At 37.2% G+C, this 20,487-nt stretch overlaps 1 protein-coding gene across 1 annotated transcript; it reads left to right on the top strand.

Annotated features, from left to right (window-relative positions):
* Nucleotides 1–626: 626 nt before the first annotated feature.
* Nucleotides 627–19,667, top strand: LOC308347145 (ankyrin repeat domain-containing protein 26-like; the record flags this gene model as incomplete). Its single annotated transcript, XM_080810282.1, has 4 exons — nt 627–1,133; nt 3,614–3,766; nt 18,034–18,156; nt 19,476–19,667. The coding sequence occupies 4 exons, from the start codon at nt 627–629 to the stop codon at nt 19,665–19,667; spliced, it is 975 nt and encodes a 324-aa protein (XP_080666408.1).
* Nucleotides 19,668–20,487: the final 820 nt, after the last annotated feature.

A 20,487-nucleotide genomic window follows, 5' to 3' on the forward strand; every position in this document is an offset into this window, starting at 1 on the left:
ATGTATGTAGAAGTGTTTATAGTACAGGGCCTAGATTTGTCATTTATCAGTAGATTTAACTCTTATAACTGACTATAAAAATGTTAGAAAAGTAGAATTTCTAAGGACTATTGTGAGGAAAAAGAATTTTAGGAAATTTCATCTGTTGAAATATATGCAGAGCTAAGGATTTTACTGTGGCATACCTGCGTTAGATGTCAGACTGTAAACTTGATTCTTAGTGTAGTCAGATTTATTAATCTTTTATTCAGGCTTTCTGGGTTTGGTATAAATCAGAGAAAGACCTTTCCAATTCTGAGATTCTTAAAAATTTTGTCTTGCTTTCTTTTTTCCTTTCATGCATTCATTGTCTTCAATTAAATTTTTGAAGCTTTGGGAATTTATGCTTGTATAAAGTTTGAGGTTTGAACCCAACTTTATTTTTTTTTCCAGTTCAATATCTACTTACTGCAACCTTGTCATTGTATAAACGTAGTTTATTCTTTAATTTCAGAGAAAAATCATCATAATGTCATTTTATTATGTTCCAACTAAAAGTCTCCTTTGTTTTACTTAGATTTCTAATAGTCATGAAAATGAAAAATATCTGTTGCATTAAAAAATACATGTTGGAGGATCAAATCGCTATGCTAAGACTGGAAATAGACACAATAAGTAACCAGAAACAGGAGAAGAAAAGGAAATACTGTGAAGACATTGACATTTTAAAAGAAAAGCATGTCAGTCTTCAAAAGACCATAAAACTGAATGAGGAAAGATTAACAAAAACAATACTCCAACATAGCGGACAGATTAACGCTCTGACCATTGAGAACACAATGCTAAAGTCTAAACTGGAGAATGAAAAGCAAAACAAAGAAAGGCTGGACGAAAAAGTTGAATTGTACCGTGCTAGACTAGCCGCTGCTATACAGGATTATGACCAAAGTCAGGCGTCAAAAAGAGACCTAGAACTTGCTGTCCACAGAGGAAAAGGCAAATGGTTTCGTGTACAGGACAAATCGAATTTTGATGTGTCTAACCTAAAAGACTATGAGTTTCTTTCTCAGAACCTTTCTGAAGCTGAAAGTAAATTTAATACTCTGGAAACTGAGCTCCGTCGCACAAGAGATGCTCTCAGAGAAAAGACCTTGGTTTTTTTTTTTGTTTGTTTGTTTGTTTTAATTAAATTTTTTATTTATTTTCAGCGTAACAGTATTCATTGTTTTTTCACCACACCCAGTGCTCCATGCAATCTGTGCCCTCCCCAATACCCACCACCTGGTTCCCCCACCCTCCCACCCCGCCCCTTCAAAACCCTCAGGTTGTTTTTCAGAGTCCATAGTCTCTCATGGTTCACCTCCCCTTCCAATTTCCCTCAACTCCCTTCTCCTCTCCATCTACCCTTGTCCTCTATATTATTTGTTATGCTCCACCAATAAGTGAAACCATATGATACTTGACTTTCTCTGTTTGACTTATTTCACTCAGCATAATCTCATGTGTACAAAGAGACCTAAGTCAAACACAGCGTCAGAAAAAGGAAATTGAACACGTGTATCAAAGTGCACAAGATAAAGTGAGTAAATACATTGGGAAGCAGGAATCCTTAAAGGAGAGATGATCTCAACTACAAAGTGAAAATATGTTGCTTCAACAGCAACTAGATGATGCTCACAACAAAGCTTCCAGTGAAGAAAAGGTAGTAATTAATATCCAAGACCAGTTTCAGGATATTATAAAAAAACTTCAAGCTGAACGTCAAAAGCAAGCTCTTGTAATAGAAGCAAGCAAGCAAGAGTTAATCAATGAACGTAATCTTTTAAAAGAAAGAATTTATGAGTATAAAAAAGAGAAAGTAGAAAGAGAAGTAAGTATCCAGAAAGATAAATATTTTTCAAGCTTCCTGAGAAAATTCAAAGTAATATTTGATTATGGATTATTGTTGTTATTATTATTATTTTAGAGAGAAAGAGTGCACCTGCATATGAATGGGAGTGGGGCAGAGGTAGAGGGAGAGAGAATCCCAGAAGGGCTCCACATTGGAGAACTCCACCTCATGACCCCGAGATCATGACCTAAATGATTATAGGTGAATTTTGAATCTAGTTGAATATAAAAAATATATAGACTGTAAGTCAGCATAACTTGTATCCAGCCAATAAAAATTAGACTTGAGAGGTGCTTTAATTTGAATAAAATTGTTCTGTCTTCTCTGAAAGTTTAAGAAGTTATAAATTATTAATAGATAGTAGGCTGATATTAATAATTTAATCTTATACTGCTAAAATAATAATTTTAATCCTTGTCATCACATTTTAATACCATGATGAACAGATAAATGGAAATTCTCAAAAATACTAAAATGAGTATCTTGAAATTGAGATTCAATTAAGTGGATTAACTTGACAGTTAGCTCCAGATTTCCCAAATGAACTGAATAAAAAGTACAATATCTCAGTACTTTTTATACATATATACATAAATATAAGTATATATTTATAAGCATAAATATATGTATATATGTAGCTTTTTATACATTTTAGGTTGGCATAATTTTATTCTTATTTATATAAATTTGAATTTTTAGTCTGAAATCGTGTATTCTTATGACCTTTTAACCCTTTGAAGGCACTTACTTTTCTTTTTTTTTTTTTTTTAAAGATTTTATTTATTTGACAGAGAGATCACAAGTAGGCAGAGAGACAGACAGAGAGAGAGGGGGAAAGCAGGATCCCTGCTAAGCAGAGAGCCCGATGCGGGGCTTGATCCCAGGACCCTGAGATCATGACCTGAGCTGAAGGCAGAGGCTTTAACCCACTGAGCCACCCAGGCGCCCTGGCACTTACTTTTCATTAAATCATAATTTGGGACAACTGTGGTGAGCTTTAGCAAAACCAAATTTGATTTAATCTTCCCACTGCTATTTTCATAGCATAATTTTTTAAGCAATTTTACAAATAATTTGCTCATTTCAAAGCTCAATTACTATCATTTGGGCATAAGTTTGTCCAACACAAAGAGAATTGTATCTCTGTAATTTATTAATTGGGCATTGGATCTCCATTTTCAGATTAATGAGGGGTGGCAGGATTCTTGTGTAGCAGGAATGGAGGTCAGGGAGCTGAGGTCAGGGAGAGAGGTGAAAGCCAGGTTATCTAGGGTCTGGAAGGCCATTAGAATGACTTCACTTATGTTCTGAGGTAGTTATCTATTAAAAGGATTTGAGCAGAGGATTGAATATGTGAGGAAACCTGACATTAATTGAAGCCTCTAATAAAAAAGAGGCAAGACATTTCATAATGTAGGATTTACCAATGTTAGTTCCACCTATATACCCATTTCTTTTTGAGACTTCAGTAGATTGGGAAGCTTTGGGAAAATTCATCCACAAGGAATGGATAGTGGGGCTGAATTAATTATCTAAGTAACATAATACTGACTAGGCAGGATAACATCTTTTTGTGTCTTTAACCAAATTCATCAAACAGCCATAATGTGTACATGTTAGGAAAAGGAGATGAATTGATGTTTGTAGTGAAATTTTCCAAGTACATAGGTTAAAGTTATACACTGTTAACATAATTTAATAGTAAGATGATTTATAAAACCAGTAAGAGAAATGTCTTATTAGGTAGTTGTGAGACAACTTCAAGAAGAACTGGCTGATACCCTAAAAAAACTATCTATGTCAGAGTCTTCACTGGACGTGACATCATGTTGTCGTATGAATTTAGAAGATGAGGTACAGGGCTTAAAGAAAAAACTGGCTCAGATTAGGAATCAGGTATGTATGAAATGTAACATGTCAAGTTAATCTGTAGTTGGTTAAATAATATGAAGTGTTTTAGGATGCTTATTTCCATTGACCTTTTGTATTTTCATTATAATTAATTTAGTATAATTTTAGTATCTTCACAGTGTACTTATTTCTTAAACTTTGACTTTCATTCTGCTATTTGTGTTATACATTTTTTTCTTATAGTAGTTACCCTTAGGAAAGTTGAAACTTACACATCATTCCTCACAGAAATTGAGACTTTTTTTCCCACTAAATAATTTTTTTAAAGATTTATTTATTTATTTGTGGGGGGGTGCAGAGAGGCAGAGGGAGACGGAGAGAATTTCAAGCAGACCCCTGCCCAGCACAGAGTCCCCCATGCTGGCTTGATTCCATGACCCATAAGATCATGACTTGAGCTAAAATCCTGAGTTGGATGCTTAACCCACTGAGCCACCCAGGTGCCCTAAACAATGTTTTTTAATGATATCTGTTACCATGATGAGCTAAGCCATGTAAAAGCAGAAGATGTTTAATGGAATGTTTCAGAATATTGTCTTATTTCTCATCTTCACTTTTTTAAATAGATACAGAATCTGTACTGATTTCAGGATAACTTGTACAGAAAAGTGATTTCACAAACCAGTTGAACTTAGGCATTTCCTTCATTTTCTTTTCCTTTTCAATATATAAAAAATGCACAGAAATATTTAGATCATGTATACTATATACACCCAAAAGAGAGAATTAAGAAAATTATCTAGGCCTTGCCATTGGATTTTTTTAAAGCTTTATTGAGATAGATTATACATTCCATACAATTCACCCATTTAATATGTGTAGTTCAATGTTTCTGAGTATATTGATAGAGTTGTGCAACCATTACTGCCATCAAGTAGAACATTTTAATTACCCTGAAAAGAAACCCTTAGTCCTTGCCCCCAGGTTCAGGCAACCACCAGTCTACTTCCCACCTCTATGGTGTTGCCCATTCTGAATATTTCATATATAGGGAATTACACAATGTGTGGTCCTTTGTGACTAGCTTCCTTCGCTTAATGTTTTTGGGCTTTATCTGTGTCATAGCATATATCAGTGCTTCATTCCTTATTATCAAACAGTACTCCATTGTGGGCTAAAACCCTTGTTCATTCATCATTTGATACAGCTTTGAGTTGTTTCCACTTTTTGGCCATTAATAATGCTGCTGTGAATGTTCATTTAGTTATTGTCTGGACATCTCTTTTTATTTCCCTGCCATCACATTTTATCCTCTCAGTTAATTGGGTTGATTTCACCATCTTTCAGTCTTTTTTTTTAAATTAACATATAATGTATTATTTGTTTCAGGGGTACAGGTCTGTGATTCATCAGTCTTACACAATTCACAGCACTCAGCATAGCATATACCCTCCCCAATGTTCATCACCGAGCCACCCCATCCCTCGCATCTCCCTCCCCTCCAGCAACCCTCAGTTTGTTTCCTGAGATTAAGAGTTTGTCTCCCTCCCTGGTCCCATCTTGTTTCATTTTTTCCTTCCCTACTCCCCAAACTCCCCACATTGCCTCTCAAATTCCTCCTGTCAGAGAGCTCGTATCATAATTGTCTTTCTCTGATTGACTTATTTCCCTCAGCATAATACCCTCCCTCTAGTTCCATCCACATCATTGCAAATGGCAAGATTTCATTTCTTTTGATGGCTGCATAATATTCCATTGTGTATATATACCACATCTTCTTTATCCATTCATCTGTTGATGGACATCTAGGTTCTTTCCATCATTTGGCTATTGTGGACATTGCTGTCATAAACATTTGGATGCACGTGCCCCTTCAGATACCTACATTTGTGTCTTTAGGGTAAATACTCAGTAGTGTGGTTGCTGGGTCATAGGGTAGCTCTATTTTCAATTTCTTGAAGAACTTCCATGCTGTTTTCCAGAGTGGCTGCACCAGCTTGCATTCCCACCAACAGTGTAGGAGGGTTCCCCTTTCTTTGCATCCTTGCCAACACCTGATGTTTCCTGACTTGTTAATTTTAGCCATTCTGACTAGTGTGAGATAGTATCTCAGTGTTGTTTTAATTTGTATTTCCTTGATGCCAATTGATGTTAAGCACCTTTTCATCTGTCTGTTGGCCATTTGGATGTCTTCTTTGCAGAAATGTCTGTTCATGTCCTCTGCCCATTTCCTGGTTGGATTATTTGTTCTTTGGGTGTTGAGTATGATAAGTTCTTTATAGATTTTGGATACTAGCCCTTTATCTGATATGTCATTTGCAAATACCTTCTCCCATTCTGTCAGTTGTCTTTTGGTTCTGTTGACTGTTTCCTTTGCTGTGCAAAAGCTTTTGCTCTTGATGAAGTCCCAATAGTTCATTTTTGCCCTTGCTCCCCTTGCTTTTGGGGATGTTTCTAGGAAGAAATTGTTGTGGCTGAGGTCAAAGAGGTTGCTGCCTGTGTTCTCCTCAAGGATTTTGATGGATTCCTGTCTCACATTGAGGTCTTTTATCCATTTGGAGTCTATTTTTGTGTGTGGTATAAGAAGATGGTCCAGTTTCATTATTCTGCCTGTGGCTGTCCAATTTTCCCAACACCATTTGTTGAAGAGACTGTCTTTTTTCCATTGGACATTCTTTCCTGCTTTGTCAAAGATTTGTTGACCATAGACTTGAGGGTCCATTTCTGGGCTCTCTATTCTATTTCACTGATCTATGTGTCTGTTTTTGTGCCAGTACTATACTGTCTTGATGATGACAGCTTTGTCATAGAGCTTGAAGTCTGGAATTGTGATGCCTCCAGCATCAAGCCCTGCATTAGGCTCCCTGCTCAGTGGAGGGCCTGCTTCTCCCCCTCCCTCTGCAGCTCCCCCTGCTTGTGTTCTCTTTGTCTGTCAAATAAACAAATAAAATGTTAAAAAAAAAAAACCCACAAAAAATTATGTTGAGCATCTCATCTTTTTATGCGTGTTATTACCCATTTCTGTATCTTCCTTAAGGACTGAATTAATTACTTTTCAATTACTTTGCCCATTTCTTTATTGGATTGTCTTTTCATTATTGTAAGAGTTATTTGCATATCCTAAATACAGATCCCTTATCAGATATAAGATTTTCAAATCTTTTCTCTTATTCACTAGCTTGCCTTTTCACTTTATTGATGGTGACATTTGAAGCAAAGAAGTTTTTAATTTTGATGAAATATACTTAATCTTCTTTTGTCTTTTAGTGTCACATCTAAGAAACTGTTGCTAAATCCAGTCACAAATGATGCACCTATGTTTTTTTCTAAGAGTTTTATAGTTTTAGCTCTTAGGTTTTGAGATAATTTTGTATATATGCTATGAGGTAGAGGTCTAATTTTATTACTTTGCATGCGGATATCCATTTGTCCCAGTACCATTTGTTAAAAAGACTATTCTTATTCCATTTAATTGTTTTACACCCTCGTTGAACGTCAGTTCACCATAATGTAGCAATTTCTTTTTAGATTGTCAATTCTAATACATTGATCTATATGTCTATCCTTACGTCACCGTCCAATCAAATTTTATGATCTTCCCTAGTCGTCTTGCAAATTACTCACTCACTTATGTAATAATAAAAAGTCACTGTAGTAGAACTTAACTTTACTCCTGTAGACATTTTTTGCTTCTTAAAAATGAGACTTTTACCAACTTATGCCTTGCTGACTCCATGATATGAAGAGAAGTTAGGCTCAAAAAGATAGAGTCCTGTTTCTTTTCTCCACTCATATCTTTAGTCTCTCACTCAGTGCCTTGCATATCCATTTTCATCAAGTCTTGGTTGTAGGATCTGCTGTCTACTATTTACTCCATTATGTTTTATGAACTTGTTATAAAGTGTAGACTCATCCATAAATTTCACCATCTAGGAAGGAAAAGATGAACTCTGGGCCTTCAGCTCTCCTCTTTTGAAATCTTGCTAATCCAAAATTGCAACTCACAATTAGATACTCTTTTGACCTGGTTCTTGTGTATAACACTGGTGTTGATCCTGTTCTTGGCACAGATCCTACATTCTCAGAAAACACAGTTGTCTTTATCCATCTTCTTTAAGTTTAAATAGAAAGATATGTACTTTAATAGCTCAATACACAATTAATGGAATAAATATTTATTACATTATTTCAAGAATACAGCTGTAAATTATCAGGTTTTATTTAATGGGGTTATCAGAGATAAATAGTAGATAATCAGTTTGAATCCAAAAAAAATTTCACAGCCTGTTTGTATGATATGGGAAAGCTTTGTGGCACAACATAAAGACAAGATGGTCTTACTTACCTCCCCACATAAACAAGTTTGGAGTAAGATAAAGGAGAAGTTATATTCAATTTAAACAGTGCCAAAGAACAGTACATTTGGTTTGCTACCGAAAAGATTAAAAATGATTCCATAATGTTCTCTTTATTTCCTCACTGATGAAAGCAGAATAAAAATTGAGTATTAGATTGATTAAAAAATACTCAAAGCTGCCTATTTCTTTTAGAATTTCAGTTAATGGAGATCAGGTAAAAGGTCAAATTTTGGTTATTAAACTATATCTAGTTTTTCAGCTATTATATTTCAAATCATATCGTCTCTCTGCTTGCAAGTTTTTCTTTTCCCCTAACGTGAGGTGAAATTCTGTAAAGGTGTTCCTGCCAGTTGTAATAATTTGTAATTGAAGGGAATCTTAGGAAAATATCTTTTTTTTTAAAGATTTTATTTATTTATTTGATAGAGAGAGATTACAAGTAGTCAGAGAGGCAGGCAGGGAGAGAGGAGGAAGCAGGCTCTCTGCTGAGCAGAGAGCCCGATGGAGGGCTCAATCCCAGGACCCTGAGACCATGACCTGAGCCAAAGGCAGAGGCTTTAACCCACTGAGCTACCCAGGCGCCCCTTAGGAAAATATCTTAAGAGAAAGGAAGATGGTGGCAGAGTAAGAGGAGCCTAGGTTCATCTAATACCTGAAGACTAACAGAACAAAGTCCACTATTAGAGAGAAGAGGCCACATCAAAGAAGGTAGGAAGTAGAGAGATGTGGTTTAGGAGAGAAACAGATCCTGGCTGCTGCAGAGGAGAGGGAGTCATGGTCATGGAGAAGGGCAGGAGCGAGACATGGGACTGCACAAAGAGAATTTTTCCCTGTAGCTACTGGCTTGGAAAGTGAGAGGAGCTTAATTTCATGAGTTCTTACAACTAGGGGGGCTTAAAACCTGGAATTCTAACGGTCATTGGGCTTGGCTGGGTTAGAGACTGTAGGGCGCTGTGCTGTTCTTGGAGAGAAGGCAGGCAAACAACCTGGGAGCATACAGCATGGAAACAGTGATCTGAACAGTGTCTGGGGCATACAGTAGGGAAATTACTCACTCTTCTCAGAGCATTTCCCTGAGAGGCAGTGTTCACAGAGACCCCTCTCTAGGAACAAAGGAACCAGCTGGTACCATTTCCATCCACTGCCCCTCAGCGCAAGTTTACAGAGCCATCTGTGGGAAGCAGTGCAGCTCTGACACTGGCTGCCTAATCTGCTTACACCTTGCACTCCAGTGGAACTGCCCTGCTCAATCATTCTTGCCTCAGTTCCACCACAGCAGGCCTTTCCCCCAGAAAATCAGCACAAGCCCCTGCCCACACCACATCTGACCAGATTCAGGAGGGCCCCAGTTCCAGTGGAGTTGGTGACAGGTCTCATTTCACAAGCACACCAGAGCCCACCTAGTTAAAAGTTGCTACATTCAGTCCAGGTACCAAATTCTGCCCACAGCAGTTAGGGAGAGCCTCTGCAAATGTCTGGCCTGAAGGATAGAGCAGCCAGAACACAACAGCAGAGTGCATGCAGCACACACTAGAGATTCTCCCCTAAGCACGAGACCCTGGGCACTACATGACGTCTTTTTTCATAAGTCCATTACTTATGGACTTATGAAGACATAATTGGCTTTTCTAACACAGAGAAGCTGGTAGAGACTTAGATAAAATGAGAAAACAGAGGAATTTATCTCAAATGAAAGAACAGGATAAGGCCACAGGTCCAGAGATTGAAGTGAGACAGATGTAAATATCATGCCTGATGGAGGATTTAAAGCAGTGATCATAAGGACACTCACTGTACTTGAGAAAAGAATGGACAACATCAGTGAGACCCTTACAACGGAGATAAAAGAGTTAAAAAAGAATCAGAGATGAAGAGTGGAATAAATGAGATAAGAAATACACCTAATGCAATGAACAGCAGGCTGTAAAAAACAGAGGAACAAATTAACAACTTAGAAGACAAAGTAGTGGAAAGCAATGAAGCCGAAGAAGGGAGAGAAAGAAGAATTATGCAAAATGAGACCAGACCTGGGAAATTCAGTGACTCCATCAAATGTAATAACATTCATGTTATAGGAGTCCCAGTAGAAGAAGAGAGAAAAAAGGTGTAAGAAAATTTATCTCAAGAAATAATAGCAGAAAACTTCCCTGATCCAGGAAAGGCAACAGACATCAAGATCCAGGAGACACAGAAAACTATCAAAATCAACAAAAGCAGGCCAACACCAAGACATATTGTAACTGAATTTGCAAAATATACTGATAAGGAAAACATCTTAAAAGCAGGAAAGCAAGTCAGTAACTTCCAGGGGAAACCCCTTAAGGCTAGCAGGAACTTTTTCAGCAGAAACTTTGCAAGCCACAAGGGAGTGGCATTATCTATTCAACGTGGTGAATGGGAAAAATCTGTAGCCAAGAATACTCTATCCAGCAAGCCTGTTACTCAGAATAGGAGAGATAGAGTTTCCCAGATAAAAACTAAAGGAGCTTGTGACTACTAAACTAGTCCCACAAGAAATAGTAAAGGGGACTCTTTGCATGGAAAGAAGAGATCAAAAGTGACAGTATAAAGGCAGGAAACACAAAAGTAGCAAAAAGAACATTTATATAAAAAATAAGGAACTCAGAAAAAAAGGATATAAAATATAATACCTTACCTAAAGCATGGGGAGAAGAAGAGAAAAGAATGGGCTCAAACTTAAATGACCAGCAGCTTACTATAGACAGCTATATGCAGAAGAGGTTATATACAAATTATATATCAAAAACCACTAAAAGTGGTGCCTGGGTGGCTTCATTAGTTAAGCATCTGACTTGATTTCAGCTCAGGTCATAACCTCAGGGTTGTGAGATTGAGCCCTGCACTGCACTCTATTCCAGCCATGGAGTCTGCTTAAGATTCTCTTTCCCTCTCCCCACCCCACTCGTGCCCTCTCTAAAAAGAAAACAAAACCACTGATAAACACTCAAAGAGGAGAAAGAAATCCAAATATATCACTAAAGAAAACCAGTAAAACATCAAAGACACAAAAAATGATCAGAGAAAATCTCCAGAAACAACCACAAAGCAAGTAGTAAAATGATAAATACATATCTATCAATAATTACTTTGGATATAAATGGGGTAAGTGCTCCAATCAAAAGACATAGGATGTCAGAGTAGATTTAAAAAAAGAAGAAGTGGGGCACCTGGGTGGCTCAGTGGGTTAAGCCTCTGCCTTTGGCTCAGGTCATGATCTCAGGGTCCTGGGATTGAGCCCCACATCGGGCTCTCTGCTCAGCAGGGAGCCTGCTTCCTCCCTCTCTCTGTCTGTCTCTTTGCCTACTTGTGATCTCTGTCTGTCAAATAAATAAATAAAATCTTTAAAAAAATAAATAAATAAAATAAAAAAATAAAAAATAAAAAAAGAAGAAGAAAAAACAAGACCTCTATATAAGCCACTTGCAAGAGTTTTATTTTTGTCATAAGGACACCTGCAGATTGAAAGTCAGGGGATGGAAAAAACATGTATCATGCAAATTGATATCAAAAGAAAGCCACAATAGTAATACTTATATTGGACAAAATAGAGTCTAAAAGAAAGAGTGTAGTAAGAGACAAGGGCACTATATCATAATAAAGAGGACAGTCTGACAGGAAGAAGAGCTATCAATTGTAAATATTTATGCACCCAACATGGGATCACCCAAGTACAAAAAACAATTAATGACTAACATAAAAGAACTAATTGATAATAATATAATAATACTAGGGTACTTTATTTTTATTATATATGTTTTAAATGAAATGCATTGCTTTTATTCCTAATTGCAAAAGTATCCATGAAGACAATGTACCATTTGGATATTTTAGGAAGGAATAGAAATAATCAACATTTGGGTACTTTAACACACCACTTACATCAATGGACAGATCAGAAAGTCAACAAGGAAACAGTGGCTTTATATGATGCACTAGACTAGATGGACTAAAGAGATATATTCAAAATATTCCATCCTTAAACAGCAGAATACACATTCTGGAACATTCTGTAGAATAGATCACATATTAGGCCACAAAACAAGCCTTTTTTTTTGTTTAATTTTATTTTTTTTCAGTGTTCCAAAATTCATTGTTTATGTACCACACCCAGTGCTCCATGCAATACTTGCCCTCCATAATACCCACAAAACTGGTCTTAATAAATACAAGAAGATTGAAGTCATACCATGCACCTTTTCTAATCACAATACTATTAAATTAGAAGTCAGCCACAAGAAACAATCTGAAAGACCACAAATACATGTTGGTTAAGTAACATTCTACTAAACAATGAATGGACCAATGAGGAAATAAATGAATAAATTTAAAAATACATGGAAGCAAATGAAAATGAAAACACAATTGCCCAAAATTTTGAGATACAGTAAATATGGTTCTAAGAGGGAAGTATATAGCGATACAGGCCTACCTCAAGAAACAAGAAAAATCTACAACAACCTAACCTTCACCTAAAGAAGCTAGAAAAAGAACAATAAATGAAGCCTAAAGTCAGCAGAAGGAAGGAGAATAAAAATTAGAGCAGAAGTAGGGGTAGCTCAGTTGGTTAAGCAGCAGACTCTTGATTTCAGCTCAGGTCATGATCTCAGAGTCCTGGGATTGAGCCCTGCTTCTGGCTCTGTACTCAGCGGGGAGTCTACTTGAGGATTCTCTCATTCCCACTCCATTTGACCCTCCCCCCCCCACTCTCTCTCTCAAATAAATCTTTTTAAAAATTAGAGCAGAAATAAACACTATAGAAATTTTAAAAAGACAAAAATAGGAGAGATCAATGAAACCAGGAGCTGGTTCTTTGAAAAAATTAATAAAACTGATAAGGCTTTAGCCAGAGTTATCAGAAAGAAGAGAAAAAGGACCCAAATAAAATCACAGATGAGAGAGGAGAAATAACAACCAACACCACAGAAATGCAGACAATTATAAAAGAATATTATGAACAACTATACACCAACAATTTGGACAATGTAGCAGAAATGGATAAATTCCTAGAAACATATAAATTATCAAAACTGAAACAAGAATAGAAAATTTGAACAGACTGATAACCAGCAAAGAAATTGAATCATTAATCAACAAACTATGAATAGACACAAGTCCAGGACCAGAGGCAAATTCTACTGAGCTTTTAAAGGAAGAGTTAGTACCTATTCTCAAACCATTCCAAAAAACAGAAAAGGAAGGACAAACTCCAAATTCATTCTGTGAGACCAGTATTACCCTGATACCAAAATGAGACAAAGACACACCACAAAAAGAACTATAAGCCGGTATCTTTGGTGAACATGGACGCAAAAATCCTCAACAAAATACTCACAAGCTGAATCCAACAACACATTAAAAAATCATCACCATGATCAAATGGGATTTATTCCTAGGTTATGGGGTGTTTTAATATCTGCAAATCAATCATTGTGATACACCAAATTAATAAAAGGAGAAGAATCATCTGATCATTTCAAAAGATGTAGAAAAAGCATTTGAGGGGCACCTGGGTGGCTCAGTGGGTTAAGCCTCTGCCTTTGGCCCAGGTCATGATCCCGGGGTCCTGGGATCGAGCCCCGCCTTGGGCTCTGCTCAGCAGGGAGCCTGCTTCCCCCTCTCTCTCTGCCTGCCTCTCTGCCTACTTGTGATCTCTGTCTGTCAAATAAATAAATAAAATCTTTAAAAAAAAAAAAAAGCATTTGACAAAGTGCAACATCCATTCATGATAAAAAAAAAAAGTACAACATCCATTCATGATTAAAAAACCCTCAACAAAGTAGGTTTAGAAGGAACATACTTCAACACAATAAAGGTCATATATAAAAAATGCACAGGAAATGACATCCTAGATGGGGGGAAATGGAAAGAAAAACTTCTTAGATCTTGCTTCTAGTTATGTGCTGCTTCTCTTTAGCACTGTTTGTCATTATTAAATTAATCTTAGGGGCACCTGGGTGGCTCAGATGGTTTGTCTGCCTTTAGCTCAGGTCATGATCTCCAGGTTCTGGGATCGAGTCCCATGTCAGGCTCCCAGCTCAACAGGGAGTCTGCTTCTGCCTCTCCCTCTGCTTGTGCTCTGTCTCTCTGTATCTCTCCCAAATGAATAAATTTTTTAAAAATTAAAAAAAATTAATCTTAACATTTATTACTTCCCACTTTAATGGAGACCAATTTCTACTCTATAAATTATGTATCTTATTAATGCTTTTTGTCATCCATTTTTCTGTGTATCTCTTTATTTTTTCTTAACAAACTCCCCAAAATTTAGTGGCTTAAATAAATAACATTTATTTTGTTCACAAATCTACTGTTAGGAAAAGTGCGGCTAGGACAGCTTGTTTCTCTTCCCCTAGCTTCAGGTGGGGCAGCTGAAAGGCTTGGGGCTGGAACTGTTTGAAGATTTGTTCACTCACATCTGGTGGTGTTGATGCTGGCTATTGCCTAGGGCTATAGTTGGGGCAGGCAGCCAAAACACTTACACTGGCACACTAGCCTCTTTGTGGCCTGAACTTTCTTACAAGATGGGGGGCTCAATTCCAAGAAAGCTGCCTGAGCTGCAGTGCAAGGCAGAAGCTCTATTGTCTTTTGTAACCTAGCCTTGGAATACACCGAGCATCACATTCACCATATTCGGTTAGGAGAAAGTCACTAAGGTAGGCCCATGGTCTTTTTTTTAGTGGAATGAATATTTAAAAACCTACGGACACATTTAAAAAGCAGCATGATTTACCCACCGGCCACAATTTTTTGTATTCCTCCCACATGAAAAATACACTCACCTCCCCCCCACAGCTCCCACAAATCTCAGTTCTCCTGGCATTGGGTTTAGGCTTGAGTCCAAGATCTTACCATCTTAATCAGGTACAGCTGGGATAAGGTGCCTGAAGTATAGTACCTTGAGTGCAAGTCCTCTCCATCTGAGCACTTGGGAACACTCTGGTAACCTGCTAAGGGCTCTCCCATTGAAAGAAGATGGGAGGCACACTAGTCCATAGCCGTTTTGAAACACACCCTGAAGCGTGCTGTCAGTTCTTCAGTTAGAACTTAGTCCTAACCATGGGAATGCTTCTCCATGGCTGTTTGCTTTACTCTTTGAGCTCTTGGTTCTGTCCTTTTCATAAGAAATGACCTGTGTTTGTAGCTGCTTTTTCAGCCTGCTTCCTCCTCGTGGGACTTCTAAGACTCAAAGGCCTATTTTTAGTTTGTACTATCTTGGTCTCTTTTAGTCCAAGCTTGCAAACAGTGTTTTTGCTACTATAATTCTCTTAGTTTTTGAGTTTTCTGTGAATAGGATTGGATTTCATGCCATTAGAAAAGCCATTTTCCCGGGTCGTTTTGAGATAAGTTTTCACCTCAGGTTTCCTGCAAAGCTCTCATTTGACAATGCCTTTAAAATTCTCATACTCTTAAGATCCTTAAAGAAATTTGAGGCACACCTTAAATCCTTCTGAAGTCTTAATAAATGGTTTATAGTTTTGGCTTCATCCATAGGCCAGTCTTCCTGGATTTGCTTTTTTTTTTTTTTTTTAGATTTTATTCATCCATTTGACAGACAGAAACCACAAGTAGGCAGAGAGGCAGGCAGAGAAAGAGGAGGTAGCAGGCTCCCCACTGAGCAGAGAGCCCGATGCGGGGCTCGATCCCAGGATCATGGGATCATGACCTGAGCCGAAGGCAGAGGCTTAACCCACTGAGCCACCCAGGCGCCCCTGGATTTGCTTTTAACCCAGAAGCCATTTCTTTGTTTTAGCATCATTTGACAATACAGCATGTGGAGAGGCTGTGAATGAGGAACAGATAGATGAACCCAGTAAGTCCTGGTTCCTTCATACTGAATGGTCTTTCTTTAGCTTATCTCTCCTATCAGTTTTACTTTCAAGTGGTTTGTGGCACGAGTTCCTTTTCCCTCTAGTGTCATTTTCTTATCTAGAAACCTTTGCTGTAAGCCTCTTCAAGGGCCATCAGGTTTCCACTAACAGTCTCTTGGAAGCCCTTTTGGTTTTCACTCTTACTCTTCTCTACTTCTCACGCTTCATCTTCTTTCAGGTTCCACCCACTTCCTGGTTCAAAGAAGGTTTAGTTTTAGTTTTTTGGTTTTTTTTTTTATGGCAGCACCCCATTTTAATATCAGTACCTGTGCCAGTTATTTATTGCTGTATAATAAACCACCTCAAAACCTAGTGGCTCAAAACAGCATTTATCTTGTTCACAAATCTTTGGACAAGGCTGAGTAAGGCTAACTCGTTTCTTCTTCATTTGGCATCACCTGGGATGACTGGAAGCTGGGAACTAGAATCATCTAAAACCTTATTCGTGCACATGTTTGGCTGTTGAGCCTGGCTTTTGGCTAGGATGTTAGCTAGGGCAGTCTCAGCTGGAATATTTACATGAAGACTCACTAGGTAGGCTGGGCTTTCCCACAACAGCTGGATTCTAAGAGTGAGGTTTCCTAGAAGAAGAAAGTCAGATGGAAGCTATATCACATTTTCTAACCTAGCCTTAAAAATCACACAGCAGTTCTGCCATATTTTGTTCACTACGAACCAGTTACTAAGGCTAGCACATATTAAGGGGAGGGATTGTCATGGGAGAAGTGTCAATTTATAAAACCACCACATCCACTCATCTTGTCTTACCAATCATATCTAAAGGAAAGGAGTTCTTCCCAACTCAGCATCACTGAAACTCCAGCAAGTTTTTTTGGGAAGTAACAAAGGATTGTAACACTGTTGAGTTAAGGAATTTTTTTTTTTTTGGTCCAAAAATACATGGATCATCTCACTAAATTTTTTTTCCCCACTAAATTTTTTTACTGAGAGATGTGATTTCTTAACCTTGTGAATCATTTCTCCTCAGAATGCAATTCAAATTAGCATAAAACATTTGTAATTCAGAAAAAGGCTGATGGCATTAGAATCAGTATTTATAGATTCATTAATTAGAGTCTTATTTTCAAAGTCTTATTTTGGTAAGCATTTATTGGCTCAGACCTATCTAAGTCAATATGGTATTCCTAAAACTTCTTTAAAAATTATGGAATACGAGGGCACTTGGGTGGCTCAGTTAAGTGCCTTTGGCTTGGGTCGTGATCCTGGGATGCTGGGATTGAGCCCCATGCTGGACTTCCTAACCAGTGGGGAGTCTGCTTCTCCCTCTCCCTGCTCTTGAGCTCTTGCTGTCTTGCTCTCTCTTCCTCTCAAATAAATAAATAAAATCTTTTAAAAAATCATGGAGTGTTAAGGGAAGGGTTAAGAGACTTTCTACTAAGAGGTGACTTACAGTTATTTTATGGAGGAAAAATCTGAAACAATCATAGAAAAATAAAAGTATAAAAATCAAATACAAATGTGTGGCAAAGAGGATGACAGCACAGATCGAGTTTAGCAACTCCTAGTGGTTTTAATTTTGTTCTTGATTTTCTGAGTTATTTGAGGTTCCACATTCCAAGACTGTATTACAATATAGATAACATTTTGTTGAAAATGAATTTATTTTAGAATTTGAGCATCTGGCTGGAGCGGTCAGTAACATACGTGACTCTTGATCTTGGAGTTGTGAGGTCAAGCCCCATGTTTGGTGCAGAGATTTAAAATCTTTAAAAAAAAAATTTGGGGGGCGCCTGGGTGGCTCAGTGGGTTAAGCCACTGCCTTCGGCTCGGGTCATGATCTCAGGGTCCTGGGATCGAGTCCCACATCGGGCTCTCTGCTCAGCGGGGAGCCTGCTTCCCTCTCTCTCTCTGCCTGCCTCTCTGTCTACTTGTGATCTCTCTCTGTCAAATAAATAAATAAAATATTTAAAAAAAAAATAAAAAAAAATTTTGGTTCTTAGTTTTGCATTAGACTATTTTCACTCTACTTCCAAACTGCATTATTTTATTCATGCAGGTTGATGATCTTACAGCAAAACTGGAAACTGTGTCTTCAAAAAACTAGGTTCTTACTCAGGAATTATCATCTGTGAAAGAAATACCGATGAAATGTGAAGAACTAGAGGAGAATAAAAAGAAGTTGGAACAACAAGTAGTAAACCTCAGAAGTCGTGTAGAAGTCAACATGGTAGAATACAGTGAAATAGAACAATATAAATGGGAGCTTGAAGAAAGAACAAGATTGAACATAGCAGAAAAATTAAAAGAAGTCGATCTATTTTTACAGATTAATTTATTCATCTATAATATGCTTTAATTCATTTCACTGTAAATAACATTTTGGATATATGCAGTGTATAGTTTTCCTCTACTTCCTTTATAGCAATTTGGTAAATTTCTGGAAGCATTTGTTCCTTCCCTTTAAAAATTTCAGTTTTCATCATTATTCTCACTAAATTGATCTTTCAGAAAGATTCACAGTGGAAAGTCATTTTGTTTTTTAAGACCAGTTAGTATAAAACAAGGCTATTGAGAGGAAAAGAAAAAATTGTGCTTTAAAAATTTTTACCATGGGGGGGCACCTGAGTGGCTCAGTGGGTTAAAGTCTCTGCCTTCAGCTCAGGTCATGATCCCAGGGTCCTGGGATCGAGCCCCACATCGGGCTCTCTGCTCAGCGGGAAGCCTGCTTCCCTTCCTCTCTCTCTGCCTGCCTCTCTGCCTACTTGTGATCTCTGTCTGTCAAAAAAATAAAAATCTTTAAAAAAAAAATTTTTTACCGTGGGGAGGAGAGGGTGGTGGGGTTATGGACACTGGGGAGGATATGTGCTATGGTGAGTGCTGTGAAGTATGTAAACCTGGTGATTCACAGACCTGTACTCCTGGGGATAAAAATACATTTTATGTTTATAAAAAAATTTAAAAATTTAATTAAAAAATTTTTTACCATGGGGTACGTGGGTGGCACAGTCGGTTGCTTATTTGGGCTCCATTCTGGGCATGCCTACATTAAAAAAAAAATTGTGCCATACTTGGATTATTCCTTTTTTTTATGTTAAATATCTTAATTATTTATTTGGAAAGCACAAGTGAGGAATGGACAGGTAGAGAGAAAATTCCAGGCATACTTCATGCTGAGTATGACATAGGGCTTTATCCCAGGACCCTGAGATCACTATCTGAGCAGAAACCAAGAGTCAGGCACTCAAATGAGTGAGTCAGCCAGGCATCCCATGTACTTCGATTATTCTTAAGTTGTATTGTTCACTTTTTAAAAATTTAAATGATTTTATTATTCTTTGAATTATCAGACTGCATGAGTTTTAATGTAAGAATGAACATTATTCACATTTAATTCAGTTTCACATTAATGATAAATATTTTACATTTCAACTTTTTTTCACTTTAAAAATTGCTCTCTGAATCATTGACACAAAACTAAAAGAAAGAAATATACTGTAGTTACCCAGGTTGTAACAATTTTAAAACTATGCTTTTAATTTGCTTTAGACACAAGTAGCATCTCAAGAAAGGTTAGCACAGTTAAGAGAAAATAATAATGCTTCACTAAGAAGTCAAATGGAACTCAGAATTAAAGAGCTGGAATTTAAATTATTCAAAATGGAAAGTTCTCAAGAAGATCTTAGTAAAACAGAATTGGACAAATACAAGCACATCTACCTAGAAAAAGTAACACATTGAACGTCATTGACAAATGAACTGAACAAGTAAGTTAAAACAATCATAGAAAGTAGAATTAGCTTATTAATTTGCCTCTAAACCATAATTTTTATGGAGCCACGTTCATGAGATCAGTAGTAAGTGAAAGCTGCTAGATAGTATAATTTTGAAAAATGATGTTTGTAAATGAGCTTACTGTTAAAATGTTAGTCCAAGACAGTTTGCATCTCTGGTTTTTTTTTTTGGTTTTAAGTGATTTTATTTTTTTCCCTTGAATATTTTCAGTAAATCTGATCTCCTAGTCTTTAAGCTAATTGTTTGAAGGTTTATAATTTAGACAACATATTATTATAAAATTGTCAGAATTACCCTAAATAGAAATGAGTTTATTAATATTTATTTATTAATGTTAGTTTATTTTTGGAAGAGTACATCTTTAACCCAAAAGGTCAAGACGGAAAGGGCAGATTCCACCTCCAGTACCCTGGTATCTGTGTTATAACCTAATTGCCTCTGGAGCTGTTTCAGTTCGTTCTGATCACAACTCTGCCATCTACTTCTCCCCTAGCAATTGTTCGTCTAAAATATTCCTCAGTGCCAAATGCTCAATTTCTCTGAGGTAATGTGTGAAATGTACAAGAGTGGTGAAAGCCAATGCTTGAAAAATGTCTTTGAATGATTTTTTTTATTTTCTTTTAAAGGTTTTATATATTTATTTGACAGAGAGAGAACAAGTGAGCACAAGCAGAGGGGAGCAGCAGGCAGAGGGTGAGGGGGCAGTAGGCTACCCGCTGAGCAGGTAGCCCAGTGTGGGGCTCAATTCCAGGACTCTGGGGTCCTG

This window comes from Martes martes (genome assembly GCF_963455335.1).
Source record: "Martes martes genome assembly, chromosome: 8".
NCBI classification, from domain to species: domain Eukaryota; kingdom Metazoa; phylum Chordata; class Mammalia; order Carnivora; family Mustelidae; genus Martes; species Martes martes.